The following is a 12580-nucleotide window of genomic DNA, read 5'->3' as shown; positions in this document are numbered from 1 at the left end:
TCTCCTTCAAATTCCGTGTCGCTGACAAAGCAGGCAGAGACACTAATGAACAGAAGAAACAGCGCGTAAACATGTAGCCCGTTCTGTTCTCTGCAGCTTTGTTCAAGCCACATCTTGATTCCTACCGACGCAGCCATAGAACACGTAATCACGCCTGGTACAATATACGAACCGCCTTCTATATTCCTTCCCCCACTGTCACCTCTCCTGCCCCTTGCCAAACGTTCTAAACCCACGGCTTTTCGCATTGGCAGCTAGTCTGCCTCCACGACGGACGCCAACAAAGGGAGACGGGGAATGGAGAGCCATTAGGTTCAAGAAAGGGTGTCTCGATCTCGTTAACTCGGCCGGCGCGCGCCCCGGTTTGCGATAGGCCGACAGCTTGACGCCCATTTTTTTTTTTTTCTTCTTTCCCCACATCGGAGTCGAGGAAGAAAGGAAGCCTCGATTCGCGAAGGCAGCGTGACAACATTTGGCGCTCATGGCGCGGCCCTCCCCGTCTCTCACGGCGCCTTCGTCCGGGCATTGAAGCCAGAGACAACTGAAGCCGCGCGCGCGCGCAGGCGTCAAGTCCGCGGCCGCGGCGCGGTTAGTTAGGGGTAATCAAAGCGCGCGCATTCGCGAGGCGAAAGGAGGAGTGGGGAAAGGCAGCGTTGCACGTTCTCGGCGCTGGCTTCCATGACCCGTCGCGCGGGGGGCTGTCGCCGTGCGTTGTCACGACGGCGCGGAGACAAAGGAAATTGAGCGACGGCGAACGAAACTGTGGCAACGAGGAGAAGCTGCGGCGTGCCGTATTGACGGCTACGGCGACGCCCGTCTATAGTGTTTTCTTTTTCGCGCGGGTTTATGTGCGCGCGTCATTGCGGAGTTAAGAAGGCTGCACGCTGCTCACGGCGACAAGGATATGTGGGGCAGCGGTCGCGATGGCTTTACGAGACGCTGGCTGCCTCGTAAAGTATATGCGCTGCGCGAGCGCGCAAGTGAGTCGATTTAATGAACGCCGCCACATGGCGCACTCATGCAGATGTAGGCGCTCGCTCTTCCGACACTTCGAAGCGTTGCCGCGAGGATGCGAACGACGTGCAACCCGGGGCCTGTTCGCGGGTGTCATGTCGCCGGCAGACGACTTTTCGTGGAATCGGCTCACGCGTCTGTTTGTGTCATGCCGCTATACTAAAGCAAACATTAGGTTGAAGAAACAGACAATAGGAAACGGAGCTTCCGCGAATTTGATTGCTTTTTACAGGGACCGGAGGATTTCCATCCCTGACGACGACGTAAAGTCGGAAGCAGAGTGCCGACGCCATATATTGAGGCCCTATTAATAATGCTGTAAATATTATAAACGCAAGAAATATTGAAGGAAGGAAACTTCGGCCAATTCTAGTGAAGACTTCATGCTACGCGAAAAGCCCGCGTCCATAAGTATACCTAATATTATACGAAATTCGTTTGCGTCCGTGCGAGCGCGCATGCTCGCGCACGCGCTGGTTGTATACATGTATGTGCATGGTTAAATCTGCGATGTCTTCCGTGTAATATTTACGTCATATTCTGCGGCCGGTATGAGAGCTACGCAGCCGCGCTCACATACATACATATATATATATATATATATATATATATATATATATATATATATATGTGTGTGTGTGTGTGTGTGTGTGTGTGTGTGTGTGTGTGTGTGTGTGTGTGTGTGTGTGTCGTTGAGCAAAAAACAAACAAACTAAAAAAAGAGATGTACTTCCGGCTTGTACAGATAGACATACGGTGTAAATATGTTTATAACTCACACCCTCAGGGTGTCCGTTATATAGATAACACCCTAAGGGTGTGAGTTATAGACAAATTTACACCCTTTTTCACTTTTTAGCGTGTAAATTATTTTACAGTGTACTCTATGTCGCATTCATGTAAAACTAATGTTTCCGTATTCATACTGATACAACAAAGCACGCTCCCAGCTGGCGTGCACCAGCTTACTTGATATGGAAACTCTTTTTTCAGCTGCTCCGTAGCGTGGTTACTCCTCTTCCATCAGATATGGGACGCCATAGACGTTAGTACTTGGAGATTGGATTTTATATACATGATACACACACCGACAGCTATTTAGAGTGAGTCTGACGTAACAACTCGACATGGGCGATAGTGCGTAGCACCGCTCGTATACGTGCAGGGCGCGAGAAGGAAGCCATTCGCGATTCTGGTTCATGCTTCTGGTCCCTGGTGTAAGATTGTTCTTACACCGCGTGTTCTGGCCTAGACAGCTCTCCACGCAACCCCCTTCCCCGCGTCTTCAGACCACGCGCGTGACATTTTACGATGCACCGGGCTGGCGACGCAGGTTCTCTGCGGCTGAGGAGCCCCTCCTGGCCCACAGTTAACGAGACCCCCTTGGTTTCTTTTTTCTTTCTGCGAGGCTGGAAAAGAGCGATCGTCCACATTTATGGGTCGAAATTACTTTCCAGGCCCCCCTTTGATTCCGTTGGTCAACATCAATTACAGTAAACATGGCTAATTTCATACGTGTTTATATGACGTATACAGATATATTTCTTTTCCGTATGCGACTCACTACTGGAGCCACCGATGCCATTGCCTGCTCTATGAAGCTTAGTACAACGTATAACTCAGAAAGGTTCCCTGAAGATGAACATCAATTTAGATTGGTGTGCACCCTTGAAGAGTTCTATTCCTGTTGGTATTAGGCAATATGTATTATAGAAGAGAAAACGAAGGTTAAGTTCTATTTATTAAATTTGGCTCAGCTATAGGAACCCTGGGGCCGAATCGTCATGAGATGTGGCGTTACGGATTTCAATTTATTTTTTTTTCGTACTTGGAGTATTTTAGAACACTGCAGCGTAGTCGATCCATTCCTGTCGACAAAAATTAAATTGGCTGCAGACCAGGGAAGACACCGTCAAAATTCGTGACGCCGGCGCGAGCTGTTGCGAGACGTTTATAAGGAGGTGTCGCCACCCATGCAGCTGTAATTTTTAAGTCCCCTTTAGCTTTCAGAGCGTCTTCTCGCGGCTAGATTGTTTTCTTTTCTTCATTAATTTAGTTTCGTAGAAAGGTGCTTTACAAAACATAGCCCAAATTTCTTTCCTTTGGTGTCCCCTAATATCTCTTTCCTTAAGTACCTCTAAACTAAACTAGTGAGTGCACACAAGACAGGAAAACGACGAGCAAGGAGGCGACAAACGCCTCTAAGCCCAAAGAGCCCAATTAGGCAGCGCGTTAACGTTCCAGGAGAGGTACGTACGTAGCATCCGTGCCCTGCTCCGCGTGTATGAGCGACGAGGCATAAATTAATCTCGGAGAGGCAATCTGGGACGCTGACGCGGAGTGCGCGCGTGTATGTCTCTATAACGCGCCGTAATGAGATATCCGACCGGAGCGCGCGCGTCTCGAGTCATGTGTGTTTGTATAAAGGACAGCGACGCTGCATGCAGCTGTCTTCTGCCTGTGTGTACACTCGCGCACACGTATACATAGATAGATATATATAGACCACGCCAGAGCGAGAATCGTAAAAAAGGCATGGCGACGGGTAAATTGCGCGACCTGCACGAATGTGAACGCGAATATATACTAGGGGTGATGCGTTCCCGCTGACGACGAGGAGATGCATGTTACACGGGCCGTATTACGCCGCATATATATATATATATATATATATATATATATATATATATATATATATATATATATATATATATATATATATATATATATATATATATACACATTCTGCAAAGTGCGCTGAAGGAAAACACAGATTATCGCAAATATATATGAGAGCGCGGCGCAAGTCATTCATGCGGAAGCCAGCAACGCACACGGAGAGTGGTTCGTGCAACAGAAAATTAAGCAAAGAGAAAATTAATGAAATTTTCAACAGCGAAGCTTTCTACCTGAGAAAGCCAATCAAATGGTTTTCCTTTGTAGCTTCGCGCTAAAAGTCTGGCGGACCTTAATTTTCCTTTTCGAAAAAAAAAAAAAACGCAGAAACACTGTGCGCGCAGGATAAAAGATTAAAAGGCGGGACACACTTGGTGCTAAACTTGGAAACGCTCGGACACACCTAACGGCCATGAGCATGCTTTGGTTTATTTGAATTTCACTGTTATCAGGGCGTTTGTTCACTGTGGGTTATTGGGCAAGGTTTTTGATGAAATTATAGAAGAGGACATTTAGTTGTGACAAGAAAACAAGGTTGAAAGGGTGTCCTTTCACTAAATGACAACGTTAGCGAATATATGGATATATACGAATCATGGTTTTTGATTTCTGCATCCGGAGTCATCCTGAATACTTTTTTCCGGGCTTATAGTTGCATGTCGTGTAATGCAACTCATGCTCCTCTAAAACAGGAAGACTGAATATCGTTTGCATCGAATGGCATTTCTCTTTGATGTCATTATTCAGTTGCTACGCTGGAACGATTAATTCTAGTGTGTGAAAATATCTTTTGAAATCGAAATAGTTAGCGCCAAACATTCGAAAGTCTTTCAGAATCTAACCCGCATACTTACCACCGAATAACACCAGAAATCAAATAGAGGAACCGCAATAATAAAAAAAAAAATTGTACGCGTCAAAACCGTTATCTTTAAAGCTGTCACTGATGCCTTTTTTTTTTCTAAATGGAAACCGGCTGCGCTTTTATACCTGATGAGCGAAAGACAACTTCTGCGCGCAATCTTTCTGCTGCGTCAGCCGTGTTTTCTGTTGAAGACTGAATTAAGAATAGAATCTCGATCAGTATTGTTTAGAGTTCGTTGGAAAGAGCATCGCTCCGTTATTTATTTACACGCGATAAAGAAATACATTCGAAATATAAATCTTAGTAACTAATTCTAGTAAAACGGGGCCTACTTCGGAATCGTTTGCACAGCCACTTTCTCTCTTGTCTTTTATTCCTGTTTCCATGGCCATCATCTTATGCGAATGGCGTTAATTTTTCCCGTGTGGTACCACGTTAACCCAATTTCATTTGTTGCAGCGCACTTATTTACCTGTTTGTGATATTAAATTTTCCCGGGTGAACAAAAATGGGCGTCTCTTTCTGGCGCATATATACAATTCTAATCTGTGACGCGTTTGCTCGGGTCACGAAGATGTGCTCTGCGACTCAGACAGAAACTTAAACATTTCTTTCGATAGCGCCTAGGCTTCGATGGCTGCAAACATTTATTTCCCCGAGATCTCATTTTCGGGAGCGGTGAACATTAAATCCGCACGTATGCACACGCACAGAGCGCGCGATTTAGGAATATGCATACGTTTATGCTAAACAATCCACATAAGCAGGCATACCATTTCTTGGCACTTCCTCTCGGCAAACTTTGGTCGACGGCCATTGATGATTCCTTGTTATCTACTCGACACATTGCAGTGTATTCCCCCGCGAACACCAAAGCAGGAATGAAGAAACAAGTACCAAGAAAGCGAAGAATTGAATTTCAATTTCTGCCTCGTACCCTGCCCTGTACCTTGCAGTCGCATGAAGGCGAACATGTTGCTTCTGTGTTTTTAAATAAAAAGAGATTTCACTCTCTCTCTCTCTCTGAATCACGATCATTGTGTATATATATATATATATATATATATGAGTGGGCAACTATTACAGGTCTTTAACTGTCGATCGAATATGACACCCTAATTATTCATATTCGCATTCGCAAAATAACTATTTTAGTACTTGCAAATATTGAAAAACCAGCCAAGTATTTTGCAACAAGGGAATGCGTTAGTCTTGTCTGCTAAACAGTGTATCGCAAATTATCATAAGTCAGAGAATGAGAAAAGTTTGCGACGCCGGGATTAAACAAAGTGGACAATGCAAGTATTCGTTTCGGTTTTGCCGCGGAAGCCTAGGTGACTTATTGTTAATTTTGCTTGTTTTCCTGTCAGTTAGGGTCGTTTCTGGTCATGTAGCAGTTTTATCTTTTGCGCTACAGCCTGCGATGTATATATTCCTTGCTATACGGACGCTTTTATGCGCCTCCGGCATGCAAGTCTTTTAGCGGCTCTTCTTTTTTCTGACAGCAGCTGATTTTTTTTTTTTTTTTTTTTGCAAACATGTATTTAGCGTTGTTGGAAAGCTTGTTTGTATAGCCACGCTCTTATGTTGTTGAGAAGCTATCCGTGCAGTTAATTTTTATTTTGAAGGACAACCAGGATCTTGTGTTTAAAGCAGATCCTTTGTCCCAGCTGTCCGTTTTAGTTGCACTAGTAAGTGTAGGCATGGTACCTAATTATTCCAAGACAAATATTTCTGCTGTAAATATATGCGCCGGCGTTTGACTATTCGGCATACGATTCGATGTTATTCGATCTATATATATATATATATATATATATATATATATATATATATATATATATATATATATATATATATATATATATATGCTGCCGATATATCCGTCTAACGTGACGGGATCCTCAGTAACCTCAGCAAACACGACATCCAAGCGGCAACGGCTGTTTGCGCAGGACTCATCTCTTATCTCTGTACTCTCACACGCTTTATCTTATTCAGTGAAATTTTGAAGCGCCATCAGGCATTATGCAGTGTTCACTGCGCCTTACTCCAACGGATCCATTTCCGTTTGTCCAACGGGGCAAACAGGGCATACGTACATGGAAGGACTGTGTAGAACTTCGCACAAAGGAATGAAATGACGTACACTGTCGTCGGTTTCCGAGGCATGCTAACTCATTAGTATTCAAGCAAGTATAACTTTAACCACTCGTCTCTTACGCAAGAAAGCAGTGACCGAAATGGCGCATTAGGCCTGCGCAATTAGGCAGGCAGGCGCCTATCGATGAAATGTTAGCTTGTCTGCCTTTACGCTAAGTTCGCACGGTTATCAGAGCCGTAACGCTAATGAGGTGCATCCGCCGACGGAGAACGCGCTAGAAGGCGCTGCGCATGCCCGCGCCAATAATCTACATACTCTATGGCAAGAACTATTTGAATGCCGATAGTGCCGCAACCAAAAGGGCACAGCAACAATGGCGAAGATGATGAAAAAAAGCAAATAAATAGCAATTAATGACTGCTTTTGGTATGATCAAAATGATATGACGGGCTGTCTTTCTTTTTCTTTAAGGGGGCAGTTCTTTCTCTTTTTCCGTTGGAAGTTTGTTTGACATTTCGTCAAACCTACCACTTCAACATTATAGGCCACATTGTATAGTCGAGATAATTACAATCCTAATAAGCGCTAACGTATATATGTATGTATGTATGTATGTATGTATGTATGTATGTATGTATGTATGTATGTATGTATGTATGTATGTATGTATGTGGAAATCAATGAATATGTGCTTACGTCTGAATAAAAAAATCCAATTTAAAAATTTTGCAGTGGATCAGCAGGCACAGCACATTTTATAGCAGACATGCAGCAATGCAGTTATCATGAACATGTTAACTCCTCCATGCGTCAAATTTCTAATTCTGATACCATGAGGTCACTTGAAGTGAACAGTACATAATCGGATTGATGGCGCTTGGCCGTTTGGGCATAGACAGCGAACAAGAAACGTGATTGCACCTTATATTCGGCTTAGCACCCGCATAACCACCATATTAATAAAAGAAACATTTATTATTATTATTATTATTATTATTCGCTAGCGCAAAATTTAAGCTAGCCCATGACAGAAGGATATATAACGTAAGCGAAATCCATGGCTCAAATTTTTATCGGTATTCACTGTTTGAGTATTAGTGGGCAGAGCTGGAAACAAGGCGAGGATTATAGTACGGATACACCGAGAAATAATCGCTGTGGCATAATGCTGCTTAGCACAACTTATACATACACGTAATTTATGTATTGCAGAAACACGTAACATCTTTATGCTATGTCATATGCCAGGTGATTGGCTTTATGCAGGCAAAAAAAATATAAAAATATGTGTGAATATTTCAAGATGGCCGCCGCTGTCCCCAAGTGCCCCTACCACAATATGATTCCAGAGTTCCTCCCTTTTTTGGTAATCAGTAAAATACGTGATAACGCAATAATTACAACACACTTATGAGTTATGCTTTAGCCTGCAACCAAAACACGTTGCTTCTTGCAGAACTACATCTTAGCGGGGTTGACGAAAACATACAGCAGTAACTGAACCATTTATTGCAACCTCAGAGAGAGCGTGTATAGGATGTTACGCCATACGACTGACTTCCACAAGCATCAATTTTCATTTGAATAGCGCCAGTCAAAGTGTGACCTGTTCCACATAAGTGCGCCGCCTAAAGTTATTGATATCTGCACAATTTCCTAAGTCATGTGTTGCATAGTATGACAGATCTAAGATGCGGACATGGTTATGAAACGTTGTCTTGGGCGTGCACCCAACCATGCATGATGGCAAAGTTACTACTAACTAATCATAACAATGCGTGCTTACAATGTCGGCGCTCACACAACGAAGTGGCAGATGTCAGTTTTGCAATAGATAAATCGACAAACACAAATTCTAGCAGACGCTTTCGCTTATGGGTAAAGTTTAAAGATTGGGACAGTAAATTCCTGAGCAGTGTCAGCTCTTCCCACCTCCTCGCCGTTTTGACAATTGCTACAACAAACGAATACGGCTATTCACAAAGGCAGAGCGCACACACATATGCACCAATAAGCAGTTAGCGTGATGGTACTCACTGGACGTTCCCTGCGGCTTGGTTCCCCCGGCGGCCATCTCCGGCTGCGATGCGCCGAACAGCAGACTGCGGCGTAAACCCTCCGTGACTGCGTTGCTCGACCGTGCGCGATAGTAGACGAAGGAAACCACCGGCGACGACTCCGGGACGATAAAAACACGTCGGGCTTCCGAGCCAAACGGTCGAGCACCGACGAATGACGGGCGACGCAGTAGCTCAGGAGGCAATGAGTTCTCGGTACAAAACTTCAAAGCGCGCGCGCGCAATCACAAGTCGAAATGCCGCTCCGTCGCCACTCTCAAGCGGCCAACCGACGACTGCCCCCTGCGGCAGACACTGGTGGACGAGTCGGTGTGCCGGCCAGCGCCCGCCTCTTCCTCCAGGGAGCCTCGGGGGGAGGTGCGCCGCGGCTTTGCGCCGCCTTCCCGCCCAACGTCATTGGCCGCGGGCGGTGGCGTCGATTCATCTCGGACAATGGAGGCGGCGGTTGCCTGCCGCACGGCAGCCGCCGGCTGCGCAGCGCGGATCAGCGAGAGCGGATGGACGGCGCATTCCCCCTCCTCGCCGGCGGCGTCAAACGCAGTCGAGGCACCAGAAGTGAACACGGCAACGGCGCCACCGCCGCGCAATCGCTGCGGTCCTCCTTCCCCGCCACACGTAGCTACAGCGGTACGACGCCAACGTAGAGAGAGGGAAAAACTCGCCGCGAAGCTGGTACCCCTGCGCGCCGTTCCGGACACCGTACCGCTGCACCCCGCCAATGTAGCCATAGGTGAGGAGGTAGGAGAAAAAGGCGTGACGAGAGCTGTTTGTGCACGTCGGCTCCGGCGGCGGCGGCGGCGCAGGCTTTTTGGAGGGAGGCAGGCTTCGTGCACTCGCCCCTGCAAGCGCGCGGCGGGGGCATCTGGCGCGAGTCTTTTGCCTGCCCCGCGGTAGCCGCCGGGTTGCCCGTCGTACCCTCCTTGCCCGCCGCGTCACGCCGCTTCCGATGGGGTGGTCGTCGTGCGGCCACGGATGGCAGCGGACAACTGGTCTGGTGATCTGTGCGTGTCGGTCCCGTTGGGAGAAACGGATCGACCGGAAAGGGGATGAAAGACGCGACGGTTGCGGCGTTGCGGTAGAGTTCCGTTGCTCGTGTTTTTTTTTTTTTCTGTTAACGTGTTCGGAAGCACGCGTTGAAGACGGCCAGTCGTGTTCGTGGGAAGCTCGTTCTGTGCGTATAGTGCATAGGTGTCCCCACTGCAGGTGGCAACGTGGTTAATGCAAGCGGCGGGCGGCTTGTGTACAACGGCTATATTACAAAGACAGCACAGCTTTGGGATAGAATCGAAAAGAAAAAAATATTCGCCCCAGGCCATAAGTTACCAAGTAAATTATAGAAGGGCACTCAATGGCGCGGCTGGGCCGACGACAACGGTATGCGCGCCACCAGCACCTTACATTCAGTTCTTCGGGGACGGAATCCTGAACTTGAATTGCGGGAGTAAATTTTTTCAGCGCGCTGCTTTTCTTTAGAGTCCGCGGATGATGTCGGTTACGTGGACAACCCAACGACAAGCAACCTCCTATGTATAAAAGCAACTGTGGAAGAACGGCGTGCTTGCATGGGTACATTTTGGCGCTGTATTCAATTCAGGCTGACGATACGCGCGTTCTGTAGACAGCTGCGTGTAAGCAATAGTTCGCAATAAAAATCTTACGTGTGTTAGTTGGTGTGCTGAAGCAACTTAATTCCAGCTGCTTTTTATTCACATGTTTTTTTTTTTTGTTTTTATTCACAGGCTTCTGTAAAGCATGCAGAAAGCTTCGCTTCAAAAGGAGAGTGATATTCGGGTAATGAAAAGTGACCGGGCGTCATTTCTTACCTCCTTAGTGCTCGAAAATCTATAGGCTCAATCCAGTCAAGAGGCGGCGCCACTGAGCAGTGTCCCTGCATATGCTCCCGCTGGGAGCAGAGTTGCGTATAGGTCCGCCGTTGTGTTCCAGCTCTGCAGTGAAGCAACTTCTCGAGCGCGCAGGAAGCAAATGCGGCGCGGTGTTCCATTTGCTTTCTTCTCTGCTGGTCGTGAGCAACATGCGGCAATTGTTCGCAAGCGGTGAGCAGGTTGACACTATTTAATGCAGGATACACTCGAGCGATTGGCGCAGCTGGAGGCGTGCCAACCCCCTGAAATATTTATTTTGTATGTACGTATATATGCGCACGTATACAAACGCACACACGAACTTACATACAGGAGTAGGACCCCCCTCGATCCCTCGAAATAATATCCTGACTACGCCCGTGGCTCGAACAGCTCAAAAATTTGCATGCAAACGCGCATTAGCTTGCAACAAAAAGTGGTGCAATGTTTTTCAGCATGCATATGAAGTTTTCTCGCGGAGGCCGGAAGGCAAGAAACGTTTTAAAGGGTGTTTAAAGAAAACTTCACACACGTGTGGTGGACAATTATGTGAGCACATTTTGGCTGCCGAAACCATAAGAATAACGAGCGTGGCGAAGAGAACTATCATGCCTTCAGTTATGTCAGTGATCGTTAACCATGACCGTCATTCATCACCAACCGTCATTCACAGCTGCTGCACGTTATCGATATCTGCGGTAGAGACACGTAGATTTAAACGCATTGCAATGTTGACATGCGCACGTTTTATGCAAAGCTTATTTTTATGATCAATACCGCAAACTTAACAGCTGCTTCATAGCAGCAAATCTGCAAGTGGAAAAAGATTCAAGATTCACAAGCTTAAAGCTCAAGTTTATTTCGTACAAGGGCATGGATGAGCAATGGCTGGTGGCAGCAGGGGATGAGGGTTGGTTAATGGAGCCTTGGAGGGCAGAATTCAAAGCCACTGGAAAGGCAACAAGTTATTGAGAGTAACGGTTTTTTTTTATTGCACTAATCACATAAGGTGGCAAACTTGCAAAGTAATTATTCACATATTGCAGAGTGTAATATGACAGCACGTTTTTCTTTATTTCTTTAAGCAACTACGGTCAATTTACTTTAACGCAGCGCTTATTAAACGTACAAAAATAATTTCCCATTCTTCACGTCGACTAAAGACTGATAGAACAAGCAACATATTGCGGGCAATAAATGCTGAAGCTATCACAGCTGTCTGATCAGCGGGAGCGCATGATGTTTTCGCATATATACTATACAAAACAATGAACACAAGTATACATTAATCGACCTTACATGAAAAATCAGAACGCCGACAGAAAATACAATAATAATAATAATAATAATAATAATAATAATAATAATAATAATAATAATAATAATAATAATAATAATAGAGTAAAGCCAGCATTCAGCGGGTAAATTGTATCTGCTAGTATTTACTCTGTTTCGAACACACTGTTACAGCGCCGCAGTCAGAACAATCGTACAAGCTACACAGCGAATTGGGCGAGTTCGTAAGCTAACATTGTTGGCGTATATGTGCAGCGCGACACAGACGTGCCGTCCATTCTTTGTCCCGCGTCTGTGTCGCGCCGCACGTATACTCCAAAAACTGCACAAATGAACAACCTCTCATGCCAAGCGTACACATTTCAGCGTGTACAGGAGGGTTACTCGATATAAATGCCGCTTTAGTGCAAACAAGCCGAACTCACCTCTGTAATCAAGGCTAATGCACCTCGTATATCCTGGTCCCTTTCGGAGCCGGCCGGTCTAGTCCGTCCGCACGGCACTGTGTAAAAAGCTTTGCCACCTTCCGTGCGATTTGCAGTTTGGTGCGCTGCGCACCCCGTAATACTGATATACAAGTATGCAAATGACGTGTTTCGTACCACTTCACGAACGTTGTTAACTTAATATCGTCGAATACCGTACCTGCAACCCGGAGCCGATCAGTGCAACGCACGCTTGACCG

At 46.1% G+C, this 12580-nt stretch overlaps 1 protein-coding gene across 2 annotated transcripts in view; it reads right to left on the bottom strand.

The window, feature by feature from the left end:
• tll (nuclear receptor subfamily 2 group E member tailless) overlaps positions 1–9247 on the bottom strand; it is a 54924-nt gene extending 45677 nt beyond the window's left edge. For both annotated transcript variants that reach the window (XM_075694388.1, XM_075694389.1), the window contains exon 1: positions 8697–9247. In XM_075694388.1, the coding sequence (XP_075550503.1) occupies positions 8697–8733 (37 nt within the window). In that variant the 5' untranslated portion in view covers positions 8734–9247. The remainder of the gene's footprint in view (positions 1–8696) is intronic.
• Positions 9248–12580: the final 3333 nt, after the last annotated feature.

Source organism: Dermacentor variabilis, chromosome 6, assembly GCF_050947875.1.
Source record: "Dermacentor variabilis isolate Ectoservices chromosome 6, ASM5094787v1, whole genome shotgun sequence".
Taxonomy (NCBI): Eukaryota; Metazoa; Arthropoda; class Arachnida; order Ixodida; family Ixodidae; genus Dermacentor; species Dermacentor variabilis.
The sequence above is the reverse complement of the archived record's forward strand: the minus strand, read 5'-3'. Positions and strand labels throughout refer to the sequence as shown.